Consider the following 14,539-nt stretch of genomic DNA (forward strand, 5'->3'; position numbering starts at 1 on the left):
CAGTAGTTTAGGCATTATAATAATGATGATGATGATAAAATCTTCAAAGACCTTTTCCTGCATTATCTCATTTAATCCTCACATCTACCCTACCCTATCATTATCACCCTCCACTACACAAATGGGAAAATAGGCAGAGGAACTTTAAGTAACTCCATATTATTTAGAACACTGTCTCTCAAAGGGTGGGTCTGAGAAAGCAAATCACCCCTAAATGTGAAACTATGATCTGAGTTGTCAGGAAGCTAAGAGATGAAGCAACACAGAACACACACATAGTTAGGACTCTAGCTCTCCCCAACCCTCCCCCTCAGCCAAGAACAGGCCGTGAGACCAAGGGAAAATGATCTGCTCATGGTCTCAGACCAGTTATTGGCAAAGGCAGGACCAGAACCCAGCCTCCTGTCTTGTATCCCTCCCCTCTTTAGTTTTATGCAAGGAGGCAGTGTGGCAGAGTAGAAAAAACAAAACCTACAACTCAATCCCTGGTCTGATGATCACATGAGAAGAGAAGAAGGGATCCAATGAAAAAGAACGACTGACAAAGCATTTTGAAAAGTCACTGTTACCTCATCAGCCCCATGGCTTCAAAGAGTCTAAACCCTCCACCCACACAAGTAGTGCCTTAGGCCCCTGAGGGGTTAGCTCAGCTAAAGGGCCAGCTGCTTATTCACTAGCCTAAATGTATCAGGCTGGCAATGCTCCTTCAGGGGACAGATGGGGTAGGGAAAGGGGCTTTGTGTGGCCTTTAATCCTTCCCTTAAGCAGCCCCACTCCAGTACCTATTCTGGGCCCAGGCAACATTTCCCTAGATATAGGTTCAAGGGTCCTCTAGGAGTCCCAAAGTAGCTACCAGCAGCCCTAGAAAAGTGAAGTTGGCTATGCACAGTGATTTACACAGCAACCTGTTTCCTAGCTTCCTGTTTCCATGCCAGTCCTCAGGGGTGATGAAGAGACTCAGCTGCAAGTTGACCTTGGTCACAACACTCAAGAGTCACGTCTGCTTGGATCTGAGCCTGCTGTTGAGCAAAGCCAAAAGAGCTCTCTCACTGGCCAGGTAATTCAGCTTAGAAGAGCCCTAACCTGAGAGGCAGAGAGGCTCAGATGGTGCCTGGTGCCTGACAATGACCAACAGCTTAGAAGAGAGAAGCCCCAGTAGCGTTTCATTTTGGAGGCAGGTCCCCTTCCTCAAAAAGAGATCCTGAGCTGTCTTTCCTGTCAATCTTGTGCTGGGGAGCAATAGGGTGGAACTGCAGCCTCAGGGGAAGGTTATGGTTCTATCCCTTGCATAAAGGCTGGAGGGAGGCTTAGGTTAGGGTGGGTGAGCAGTAAAACAATTTCACAGACTAAAAAGGCAAGAGCAACCTTTCCCGCTTACCCTGGAATCCATAAACGTCTTAGATAGCGCTCTCAAGGTCAGGACTACCTCTCTAGAGAAAACTCATCTTGCCAGCACTACGCCATCCCACAAGTACGCATGTACCCAGTGCAGCGCCTGCACACATATTTAATCACAGTTCTGGAAAGACCAATTAAGGCCTCGTTATCAGCTACTGTGTGTGCCAAAGGCCCCCTGGCCCTTCCTGGTTGTCCCCAGACACATACCAAGTAATACTTCTTGCTTTTGGGTGTGTACTCGGGGTCCCATTCCTCCTCCCGGTTTCTCTTCTGAAAATCGTTGTTGCTGCTGCTGCTGTTGTTACCAGAGTAGTTGCCTCTGCCCCAGCCTCTTCCTCTGGCTCGAAATTGCTGTGGCAATAAACGGGGGAAAGGAACAAAGGGGCCATGTAAGGAATGGAGAAAAACAATTCCTTGCCTTCTATTCAAACACTTTTCTGGCACAAAACAGACAACTGTCCTCCAGTCAATATGCTGGTCAACTGGTTTCTAGTCATTCCCTTTCCATTCATCTCAAGTCTACAGTCTAGACAGAGGACAAAACGGCATAAGGGCCTCCCTACATACAACAGGAGTCAAGACAAGTGAGGAAGTTCGGAAGAGAAGCCCTAAGAGACTTTCTGGCTAAGTGATTATGAACAGGAAAAAAACAAACAAAAACACTAAAAATGGAAAGCCTGGGGATTGGGAAACCACAGATTCTAGGGTCTTTAGACTGAATTACTTGTATCAAGGGCAACAAACTAAGTATTCTGATAAGAACATAATTAGAATTGGTGGGAGTAAGGGCTTAGAGAAAGGGAGAGGGGGCAGGGTCTTACAAAGGTCCCTCGAGCTCTGCCTCCTCTGTCACTTGGACCCACGAAGTCTTTGGTCCCCAGTCTTGATTTGTCAAAGCCCGTGGTACTCTCCTCTCTCTCCTCGGTCTCTTCAGTGTACTCTTCCGCTTTGTAGGAGTGGGATGACTGGGAGGAAGAGGATGATGACCTGGACCGGTCTCGTGCTCTCCGGTGCTTCCTTTGAAAACAGAAGAGGCAGGGAGATCAGTAAGCCTCTAGGGTACAGCCTTTGGCTGGGGGCTCATGGATAAGCAGCACAGGGCAATCAGGAGTGTGTCTGTGATGAAAACACTGAAGGCTAGTAACCTGAAAAACGAACTCACCCCCAACATACACACCCAGGGAACCTGGGGAGCTTCCTCCCAATTCTGTCAGTCATGCTGAGTGACACATTATGTCCGAGCCTGTGATGAACATGGGACATACACAGAAGGAGGAACAAAAGATAGTCTGTGGCCTCTGGCAGCTCAGTCTAATACATGTGCACGAATCAGAAAGGCAGAAGGACCCTAACACTGTATTGAAAGTCACGGAGTATCTGGTACCAGGACAGGCTTTATATATTACCATCTGTTTCGGCTTTACATTAGTTTTATTTCTCATAAGAAGAACACTACCTGTCTTGGGACAGTGCTCTAAAGACTGAAAAAACAGTGTGCTTAAAAACTCTACACTGGGGGTTTCCCTGGTGGCGCAGTGGTTGAGAATCTGCCTGCCAACGCAGGGGACACGGGTTCGAGCCCTGGTCTGGGAAGATCCCACATGCCGCGGAGCAACTAGGCCCGTGAGCCACAATTACTGAGCCTGCGCGTCTGGAGCCTGTGCTCCGCAACAAGAGAGGCCCGCACACCGCGATGAAGAGTGGCCCCCACTTGCCGCAACTAGAGAAAGCCCTCGCACAGAAACGAAGACCCAACACAGCCATAGATGGATGAATAAATAAATAAATAAACCCAAAAAGTTAAAAAAAAAGAAAAGGAAACAATGTTTAAAAAAAAAAAAAAAAAACACAAAACTCTACACTGACACAGCAGGCATATAGTAAATGGCAATTATGATCATTCAGTATTATTTCCCTCATTTTATAGATAGGAAGTTCAGGTGACAGAGCTGAGTAGACCTGGATTCAAACCTGGCTCCGACTAATTATACCACTACTCCACAAACCACCTCCCACTTTCCAGTGAGCTCAAACAGCTTTTATTATTAAGCATAGGATCTGTCGAACTCTTCCCAGAGTTATTTCCCATCCTTCCCTTCATCTGGAGGAAATTACAGACTAGGGTAAATCAGACTAATATGATGAGTCACGGTCTGTGTACTAGAGGTCGGGGCCAGTCCTGCCATGTGGTGCTGGAGAAGGGCACCAACCACGTCTAAGGTGGCAGAAAGGCTGGCTCCCAGGAGTAGAGGAGGACTTACAGGGAGAAGCCAGCCTGTGTCAGTAACCGATCACTGCCCTCCTCCACTATGGAAAGTACCTTGCAACCCCCCAGCCCACCCCCAAACATTCGAGAAGATCAAAGACTTACATGTTTGAATCCTACTAGCGCCTTCCAGCATTTACTCTTAAAAAGGGGGAAATCTAAGTTATTGTCATAGGATTCTTATAACTCAAATGTTTGACTCCTAGAAATCAGTGTCATTTCAAGAGGTTTTCAAACATAAGACTCCAGAAAGCCCCATATTTGAGTCCCAACACTGCCATTTATTAGTTGTGTGATCTTGGGTGAGCCATTCTTCAGTCATATGAGAAAAAGTTCTTCTAAACTGAAGTGTGATATACAATGAAAAGTGACATAATTATCATTTTTCTTCTTTCCCCAGTCACAAGATACTACGGTTGCAAGAGACTTGGTCAAGGTTACACAACAAGTCAGAGGTAGAGGCATGTGTCCCAGGGAAAGAAATCAGGATCAGTCATCCAAGTCCAACCCTGAAATGCTTGAGGGGTTCTTTCTGCTCCCTTTCCACCAGTGACAGTGTTGAAGACTACTCTACCCCCACCTAGATTCCCTGTTGAGGATTATCAGATTTTTATCTGTGGGCAGCCCTGAAAGCTGCTAAGGCTCATAATGTGTAAGTAACTGAGTGGAAGGGTAGACAAAGTGGAACAGAAGATCTGAGTTTTGATGTCAGTTGTTACTGTGTGATCTTAGACAAATCGTTCTGAGCTTACTTCTTTATCTTTCAAATGGGCAAAACAGGTAGCTACTAACTGTCCAACTTATCTCAAAGGATTGTTACCAGAAAATGGATATGAAAGTGCTTGCCAGCTAAAGTTCAAAAACACAGAAGTGGTGTAGGTTCTTACAGGAAGGTGTGGGGTTTCAATTGTGCTACCTTTAACGAGACATGATTGAAAAGTCATGGAACATTCAAAAATGTAAACAGAGACAAAACCTTGGCATAAATGCTGCCTTATGAAGTTCAACAATGCTTACCTTTGTTTAAAGAATATTTGTAACACCTCTCTTGGAAGTGTCTGTGAAACCAGTTTAAAAGGCATTTAAGATCAACAATCTTGTCCTATCTAGTTCCACCCTGTTTCTCTGACCAAACAGTATTATTACCTGACAACAACTTTGAGCCATTTCTAAAACATAACCTTCCCAAGAAGATTTGTGATGAGAAAGGGCATGTCAAAGAACGTGGCCAAAACAAATGCAAAAGGAATTCCCCTATGATTTTCCACACTGTCCCTAGAGCCAAATTAACTGCCCATCTCCCAGGAGGTCTCCTTTAGACAAGGATCATGCCTACTTTCATGCTAAAGTTCTATTTTCAATCTAGGGACCTTAATTGACCGTTAAAAAAAAGAAACTGTACAAGTGGTCATCGTTCCTAACCCCAAGTTCTCTGATTTAGAGGGTCTGCCATATAGCCTAATGGTGGGCAGACAAAGAAATCCACTCAGGAGTCTGAATGAGGTGACAGACAGGGGCTTACGTACTTCTGCTTCTTTGATCCTTTATGAGTTTTCTCTGTTTTCTCAGCTGATCTTTCCCTCGAGTGGCTTGAGTCTCGGGAATCCACTGATTCTCTTGATTTACCTCGTTTAAGATCTCTCTCTTTATGTTTTTTACGACGTTCAATATCAAGGCGGAGATCAACAGGATCATCTTTGTATTTTCCCTCAGCCTGCCAAAAGAGAAATCAAAATTAAGGTTTTGGGGATTCAGGGCTACCAACTCAACCACCCCACAAACTGTGGCTTCTACTCCAATGGAGTGGTGCAGAGGAAGCACTGGGAATGTGAGGCACCTCGCCCAAGCTCAGGAGGGATACAGGATGTTCCACAGAAGTCGCTTCATGAGGATCCCTACAGAGCCCAAACCAGTTCTCTAAAATAATGATGACGACCTTCTGCATATGCTACACACACACGTACACGCACCTCACTTTGCTGTTTCCCTCTGTGGCCCAGTAAAGACTCTGGCTAGCCGACAAGTTGAGAAGGCCAAAATCAACTCTGGAAGGTGTTGGTTAGGCTGGCTCAGGCTTAGTCACCACCAAGAATGGAAATGCTGTTATCTTCCCCTACCTACACTGTGGCAGCTGCCCTGGGCCTATCCTCTACTTGGAATTCTCTCTCAGTACTGAGTCCAATGACAGACAATGGGAGACTCAAGCAGCCTTCCAAAATGTTTAGTTGTATTAAATTTCTCTAGAAAAGGCATATCAAAAACCATAATGAATTCATAATGTGGCAATACCAAGTCAAAGTTTATTTAAAAAAAAGGAAGGGAGGGAGGAAGGAAAGAAGAAAAGAGAAAAAGAAAACCTTTTTTGCTAACTTTCTAGGAAGTGTAACCTATCAGGGTATGTATGTTGCAGATACAGCATGAGCCCAGCAACAACAGCAGCCTTCTACCCCAAACTATCATGCCAAGGGCTTTCGACAGCTCTTTAGAATCTCAGTGAGCAGAGGTGCAATGTGGTTTCAGGCACATTATACACTAAGATTTGTCTCATGGAAGTAAAACCTCCCTAGGGACTTCCCTGGAGGTCTAGTGGTTAAGACTCCATGCTTTCGCTGCTGAGGGCCCAGGTTCAATCCCTGGGTCCAGGAACTAAGATCCCACAAGCTACGCAGTGCAGCCAAAAAAAAAAAACCGCAACAAAAAACTCCCTAAAAAGAGGAAGTGATGAGTAGTTCACTTAGCATTAACATTTTACTTATACAAACAACTAAGCTTTTTGTTGAAATAATTTAATTAACAGGAGTGGTAGGTAGTAAGTTGGTTTATTTTATCACATGGTTTTCTTTTGACAGAGGGAATGGGGCCTCTGTACCCTCCAAAGACAAAAAGAGAAGAAAAACACAGCTGCAGCTCCCTTAGGCAGTGCCCACAGGACCTCTAATGAGTAGGCTATGTGGGGCAGAGAGGACGGAATCTCTTCTGATGTTTCAAAACCTTGCATTTCACATGGTTAGTGCCAAGCCGGTGGGTACTTGGAGAAAAAGAAAAGGGGGATGGGAGAGAAGAGAGATTGTGCAAGAGTGCCTCTCATTACATTCAACCAACAAGACAAATTTACTTGGAAAACTTGAAAATTACTATTTTTAGAAAAGGTTTCAGCAGCATCGGAAGAGCCATCTCTAATTTTAAGTTACAACTCTATATGGGAATGGTGGTCAAGAAATACTAAGATTTTTAAGAATCCAAATCTAGTACCTCATAGTAAAAGACTGCACACAAGCTTTAACCTCTTAATAACAGTGTTTACGTGCACATCATTACAAATGTAGCTGGGCTATCAAAGCAATGTTTAGCTTTAAAGTAACAGTAATCGACAGATGATAGATATGGTACAATGTTAGAAAAAAATCTGGACTAGCTGCTTAAAACAGTCTACTAAGTTAAGATATGAATATTTCACTCTTCTCTGACATGCATGTCTTTTTGAAATCATGGTTGGAAATAGTGCATGTATATAGTTGATTTGATAATACTTACAAGCAGAAAAATATCACAAAAAGTTTCTTCTCTCATCATGGGCACTTGTTCCAAAACTCCTCTCTTTTTTTTCTCAAGCTCACCTCAATAGACTTTGGGGTCATTTACCATATTCTAACCACTTCACAAAGGTTGTTGATACATTTAATAAAAATTAACCCTTTGTAGTTCATTTTTAGAATTATGCCCATCCTTAAAAGAAAAACACAAACTTAAGTAGAGAGTAATTTAAACAAACACATTTCTGTCAAGTTCATGCCCAACGCACTCATTTTGTTGGAATTACTGATCAAAGCAACAGTTCACCTTGTAGCCAGGTTCCCGGGGACTTTTCATTTCGTCATGAGCCAAACCATGTTTTCTGAATGTACTGGGGGAAATGTCTATCCTCCTAAAATTGAAAACACAAAAATTGTTTAACATTCCATAGTGTGAATATAGCACCTCAGTTCGTAAGTAGAGTGGTGCAAATCATAGGCATTCCTTTTTATTTTACACTTATGTTGTTTGCTTATATACTTACACTCTCCCCCATAGATGTGCATGCGCGTGTGTGCATGCACAACACATACACACACACACACTCTCTCTCTCCCAACTTTCCAAACTCAAACAGAAAAAACATCTTATTCCACCCAGTACCATTACAGCCAGGAAAACAGACTCACCTACAGCCGTGCCTATAATTTCAAATTCACATCAAGATTATCTATGCCCTGCTAACTTCAAAAAGCAGTTTTCATCTTGGGAATTAAAATATAATGGCCCTTGGGACTTCCCTGGTGGCGCAGTGGATAAGAATCCACCTGCCAACGCAGGGGACACGGGTTCGATCCCTGGTCCGGGAAGATCCCACGAAGCAACTAAGCCCATGCGCCACAACTACTGAGCCTGCGCTCTAGAGCCCATGAGCCACAACTACTGAAGCCTGCGTGCTTAGAGCCCATGAGCCACAACTACTGAAGCCCGTGTGCTTAGAGCCCGTGCTCCACAACAAGAGAAACCACTGCAAGGAGAAGCCTGCGCACTGAAGTGAAGAGTAGCCCCCGCTCGCCACAAGTAGAGAAAGCCCACGCGCAGCAATGAAGACCCAACGCAGCCAAAAAAATAAAATTTAATCTTTAAAAAAAATACAATAAAAATAAATACAATAAAATAAAATATAATGGCCCATTATTCACCAATAGGATGAGGTCTAAGTGAGAAACAACTGCCTGGCATGACATAAATCCCAAAAGACCCTAAATCCAAGACTGTTGTGCAAACATCGCCCTCCTACCTACTGCAAAGGTTCAAGAGCTGACTATTAAATAATTAAAGACCAACTTTGTTTCTAGACAAAGTCCCTATTTGCTGAATGAATAGACTCCCACAACCGAATGTTTAAACCTCTGGGCTTTTAAAACACTTTGACATAATCCTATAAGCTCTCCCACCTCCAGCCCCACCTGCTGCAAATTCTTCCAAAGGAAGGACTAATATATGAAATACATGGGTTGCTTAAAGAAACAACATCTACGCTATGTAAAGAAAGCTCACAGTGATCTTGGGTTACTGTCTGCCAGCTCCCAATACAAGGGTTCATTTATACCAAAAGGGCTGTTTTCCTCAGGCCCAAAGTGAGAAACTTACAGTCATCAAAGCATACCCTTTCCACTACAAACCACCACTATCCTAGAGTCTGGAGGGTGTTACCTTAAATTCTGCTGATAATGCAACTAACAAGTTGCAAAAACAAGACGAGTTTATTATCTGATGAGCAGACTTTTATGATCGCCTCTAGTGTAAGGCTGAGGTCCTCACCTGTGAATCTCTGGGCTTTTCTTGTTTTTAGCTGCCTCCTGCTCGCTTCCTCTCTTTAGGTATTTAGTAAAGCGTTCATGCAATGTCATTCCCGAGGACCCAAAGTGATGCTCTGTGGGGAGTCAAAGAAAAACATATCAGGCTATCAAAGGCACACCCAACATTCAACTCGTGTGCTTGGACCTGCAACCACAGAGATGTGACGAAAGTAGTCAAGTCCATATAAAAAACATATTAGAAAGAAGAAGGAAAAATGGCTGGTTCAGACAAAATCCAATGTCTGATTTCCACTGTAGGACATGGATACAAAGAGAGAAGCTAGAGCTTACTATCCTTTGATTCAGAGCACCAGCTCCTGCTTGAGTTCCAATTTCAGATGGAACCTGTAACTGGCCCAAACCCAGCTTCTACATCACATTCCCCAGCCTGTCCACCTCCATTTGCCCAGGAGATGGCAAAATAATGTGGGGAAGATATCCATATCCCAAGATCTACAAGAAGCCTCCAGAGGACTCTACCTACTAGACAGGAAAAGACAGAGGGGCTGGGAAAGCCAACTTTCATACCTCCTTTTCAAGCAATTTAAACCTTCACATGAAGGATTTTACCTATTCTCATGATCACAGGTTACCACTAGCATTTCATAATGTTCAGCTCTGTAATTAAAAAATGGAAACTTCTCCCTGGAAGAAATTTCCTTCAAGCTAGCCCCTAGCTTCAAAGGCCCCTATCAATGAGATAAAGATCCCTGATAGACTCCCCCTCATGCCCCCACTCATCCTTCTGCTTGTTAGAGAGGAAGCTAAGCACGTGGAAAGGGAGCCTGAGCAGGCTGGGGTCTGGACTCACCTTTAACATGGTGAACGATGGTCACTATATGCTGGGCAAACAGTTCTGAAGGGCTCCGCTGAGACTGAGCTGACTGTATGTGCTGGAAAATGGATCGAAATTCCTGTTCCTTTTTGTTGCTATGAACTAGATCCCGACAAAGCTTTCGTTCCTGAGCCAGTAAGCCACTGGGTCTGAAAAAGAAACACAGGGAGGCCCGATGTAACAAGATACACAGAAAGTCAGAACATTTAAATCCTAAAAATGAAAAGCGTGCTTTAAAAGAGTTAAATTTATCTGTAAAGTTCCTTTTTTAATTCCTACCAAAGTAAAAAGTAACCTCAATGCACCATAACTATGGAAAAAGGCATCCAAGATCTCTCTCTTCCCTTTTCCCCATTGGAATCTAATAGGAACAAATGGGTAGGATGAAGCATTAAACCTCAGTGATTCTGTTCTGGGGGTCTCTGCTGGTTTTAACAGATGACAAACAGGAAGGTGTTTTAAAAGACCAACTAGTTTGGCCATCCAGGGCCACTCAGTGAAGCAACACAATGCAGCAAGAGTGGGATGTGGCTAGAATGCTGTCCAGGAGACTTCCAATTGGCTTTGCAGTTTTTACACCAGGTAAAAAGCAGCCTGGGCCTCATCACTCGTTCCTGAAGTTCTCCTGCCCCCAGCCCCAACTTTAAAACTGTTACATTATTTCATGAAGGCCTGCAATAATAGATATCGTGACTTAGCTAAGAATGGAAAAATGGATCCTGCATGGCTCCACAGGCAAAAGACATCTCAAGCATATTAAGGAAGGCAACAGGACGAGGGTGGAATGGGGCCGGCGGTGGGGCTTACAATGTGATGAATAGAGTGCAAGAGAGAAGCAGAGGGGACCCAGCATCAAAAAAGCCAGTCACTATAGCCTAAAAAGACGCTTCACCACTGCTATGATACTGCCCCCAACATATAACTGCTCAGTGATGCACACTTCTCCACTGAAAACAGAGAGACACGAGGGTATCCACACTGAAAATGAGACAGCGGGGAAATACATGAGGGGCCTGTCCTCGTTCCAGAATGACCTCAGGGAGAGAGGTTAGGCTACTAAAGCCCTGAGGGTCAAGCTGGACTGCAGCTCACCTTGCAAGGTCCTCATCAAAAGAGTCCATCCGGACATTGACCTGGGCCTCTCGAGTAATGGAAAAGGAAGACTTCCCCGTGGAAAAGTCTCCTTTGGCTCCTAGCTTCTCTCGGCTCTCAGAGGTCTTTCTCGGGGGAGGTGATGAGCTTTTCTCCTGGACTGCTTTGTAAGCAGTCACTCGGAAATTTTTTTCAGGCACAAATCCCCTGTGCCCACTTTCGGTTCTCTTGGGTCCTCCCCGATCCTCCTTTTTGGATCTCTCTGAGAAAGACTCCTCCTCCAACTCCTCCGTTTTTCTTTGCTTTTCCTTCCCTGGAGGTGCGTACATCAGGCCCTCCCATTTGCCTGACTTTTCCTCATCCTGGTTTTTGTTTGCACCTGCTACAACTTTCGACATGAATTTGGGTTCATCATCAAACTCAGATTCCTTCCTTCCTTTAGCCTTGTCTTTATCTTGATCATCCATCTCCTCCTTGTGGAAGTCAGCCATCTTCTTCTCAAAGTCATCTCGGAGCTTATACCTTTTAGGAGACTGGCTACCCCGAAAAGGCTTCTCAGTATCAGTTTTGGGAGCAAATGGATCAGATTTCATTTTTGTATCACCCAAGCCCGCATCAGAGAAGCTCCCTTTCTCTTTCATTTTCTCTTTATCAGTATTTGTTTGTTTCTGTTCCTTATCCTTTCCATTCTCTGTCTTCTGCTCATCTAGATACCTAGTTATGAAAACACAAGGGAGACACACAAGAGGCTTCTTAAGCAACTTGATCTAAAATAAACTAGCACCATGTGCGAACGGTCTTAGGTTTTTGCTTCTCTAACAAGCATGTCTTGTGGATTCCAGTGTTACGAAAGGAGTCTTGGTTACTTTCTATTAATTTCTAAAAAACTGCTCTTCACAGATCTATGAACTTGGCATTTAAGAGAAAACTATATGGTCTACGGAGTTGTGTATTACAAAAACAAAAAGAAAATAGCAAAGGCAATTTTTAGGATACTGAAAAACAAAAACCTACTTACCTGTAAGTGGTCTAGGAAAAAAAAAATTTAAGGTCTTATCCAACCTTCACTCAGTCACTTAAAATCTGCTTTCAGCAAAGTTAACATAGAATGTTCAACCTTGGACTGTTCTGCTTTTATACAACTCACATTTGGAAATACAAGTCTCAAAAGAGACTTCAAATTTGCTTCAAGTCACCTAGAAGACCTAAGTATGAAATATACTGCAAACACAAATAAAAACAGAATACATGTTAATTGGGGGAGGGGGTGAAAATCATCCTACTCATTCTTATGGAAAAGCAGAGCTCATGCCCAAGTGTTCTAATGAGATTCACAGTCCTGGCAAGGAACAAAACTTGTATTTCAAAGCAGACTTACTGAAAGCTGCAAAGTACAGATTCTGAACGTCTCATTTGTACCATGAATGGAAAAAGTCTGATCATGTTACAGTTGCATTAATATGGCAAAAAAGAACCAAAGGACAGCAGGGCAGCAAAGAATATACTAATAAAAGGAAAAGGTGGGGGCAGGAGGGGAACCACCTGCTCTGTAAGGCCCTCTTAACAACCTGGTCCCAGTACAAATTCCCTGTTATGTCTCTGCCACCCCCATCCATCCAACCAAATAAAAAAGATTCCAGTTCCAACTCACCGTGTCCCCCAGGGTAGAAAGACAGAGACACTGTTATGTCCTCTCCTAACACACAGCCTGGTTGGCTTCTACTGGGACATACACCCACTTTGTGATTTTAAAACAAGGTCTTCCTGGACTAAGCCTTGGACTTTCCCATTCTGCCCAGTCTCCTCAACTGGAGGGTGTGAGGGCGGGAGGGTGCAGCTCTTCACCATGATGGACTGACGCAGATCGATCACAGGAGATGGTGGGTCCTAGAGGGTCTAACAGCTCCAACAGCCACTCATTTTGGTAAAGACCACATTTTTTGATGGCTGATCCACAAATCTCTACTGTTCTCTAGCTTATACTGGTAGAATCCAAGGCAAACTTTAAATGTGAAAACATCACTGCAGAGTAGTCTAAAGAAACTTTATGCTGCAATACAAATTCAGGAAGGCAGGAAAACTAGAGTTAAGCTAAAGGTTTCCTTGGGTGATGCTTTAAAGTTTGCTAAATGAAAAGTTGAGGAAATGGGATTATCTTATTACCATTAATCAGAGCTCTAAAGATCACATTACAACTAAGCTGCCACCTGGTGAGATAAAAACAAGCAGACGGGAAACAAGACACTTGCCTCTTTGTATAGGCTGCTCCGCCTGGAGCAGCAGCCTCCTCTTTCTGAGATGAGCCATATGTGGAGCCAGTGGCCGGTGGACTCTTACCCATGGGGCTCTTTTTGGATGGACTCAAGGACCCCGAGCCATGGTCAAACTGACCTTGGTGTGTCCCAGCCTGGTACCCAGCACCACTCTGCAGAGTTGAGCCCATCTGGGATGTGCTGGAAAGCGGAGGGCTAGGTTTGGGCACAGGGCTAGGACGAGGTGACCGTCTCCTCACCACCACAGACTGGAGGGGGCTTTTGAGAGCCGGGCTTCGCTCCCGAGGACTCAGCTCAGACACGGCTGAGGCCCGTGATGCAGAACCAGCACTGTATGTGGTGGCATCTGGCCACGGCTTTGAGCTCTCAGACGCTTTTGTGTCTTGAGAGGTGCCTCCAGAGAACGGCTGCTCCTTGGCCTCATCTCCCTGGTTATCCCCGGCAGCCTGAGATGGCCGGCTATCCTTGGAAGAAGACTTTTTCTCCTTTGCAGACTTGCGCTTAGAAGATTCAACTCGGCTGTGGTTGGAGGAAGAACGAGAGGATGAGGAACGCCTTGACCTGTCAGAGGAAGACTTATCGGAGTTTCTAGAATGGCTCCTGGACCTTGGTGAAGGGGACCTTCTCTTTGGGGACCGGGATCGGGAACGGCCCCGACGAGGACTGTATGCTTGCCGGTAATTCTGCCAATTTGAGCGGTAGTTTCCATAGCCTCCTCGGTTGTACTGGCCCCATGGATAAAAGCCTCTGTTGCGCCCACGGAAATAATAGGGCCTTCTATAGCCTCTGTTGTGACCTCGGAAATCCCGGTTCTGATATACTCTTGGGTGATTTCTCTCTCTGTTATGAGCTGGAGAATATGATCTGGAACGAGACCTAGAACTGAAAGAGGGGCAGGGGAGGGAAGAAATGTTTGAATTTTTGACACAAGCATTTTTACTCAAGAAAAACCTGCCAACAAAGAGGTAAATCTCTCTTCTTATGTATCATAATTAATTAATTTCAGTTGTTTTCAAACGAAAGGTACAAACTTAAATATTTAATTCTACTCTTATAGCCACATTAAGTACAAAAATAAAGAATCACTTTAACAAATGAGACAATGAGATGCTTCATTAATACTGTAGCACATTCTAAATGGAGATGTATTTCTACAGTGACTGAGAGAATATAAAAATGTTCTTAATGTAGTAAACTAAACAAACACCATTTTAATATAGTATACTAATTACTTAGAGTTTCACAGGCACAGAGGATTTTACAGGTAGGTCCCTGGGTCACTGGAAGTGATCCCTGCATG

At 44.1% G+C, this 14,539-nt stretch overlaps 1 protein-coding gene across 5 annotated transcripts in view; it reads right to left on the minus strand.

Moving 5' to 3' along the window:
- THRAP3 (thyroid hormone receptor associated protein 3) overlaps positions 1-14,539 on the minus strand; it is a 71,828-nt gene that overhangs the window by 1,756 nt on the left and 55,533 nt on the right. For all 5 annotated transcript variants that reach the window (XM_082362862.1, XM_082362860.1, XM_082362863.1 and 2 more), the window contains 8 exons: positions 13,216-14,121; positions 10,967-11,680; positions 9,851-10,023; positions 9,002-9,113; positions 7,505-7,589; positions 5,191-5,378; positions 2,220-2,415; positions 1,606-1,749 (listed from right to left, as the gene is read on the minus strand). In XM_082362862.1, coding sequence (XP_082218988.1) covers positions 1,606-1,749; positions 2,220-2,415; positions 5,191-5,378; positions 7,505-7,589; positions 9,002-9,113; positions 9,851-10,023; positions 10,967-11,680; positions 13,216-14,121 — 2,518 coding nt within the window. The remainder of the gene's footprint in view (positions 1-1,605; positions 1,750-2,219; positions 2,416-5,190; positions 5,379-7,504; positions 7,590-9,001; positions 9,114-9,850; positions 10,024-10,966; positions 11,681-13,215; positions 14,122-14,539) is intronic.

The sequence above is a fragment of the Balaenoptera borealis genome, assembly GCF_965194805.1.
Source record: "Balaenoptera borealis genome assembly, chromosome: 1".
NCBI classification, from domain to species: Eukaryota; Metazoa; Chordata; class Mammalia; order Artiodactyla; family Balaenopteridae; genus Balaenoptera; species Balaenoptera borealis.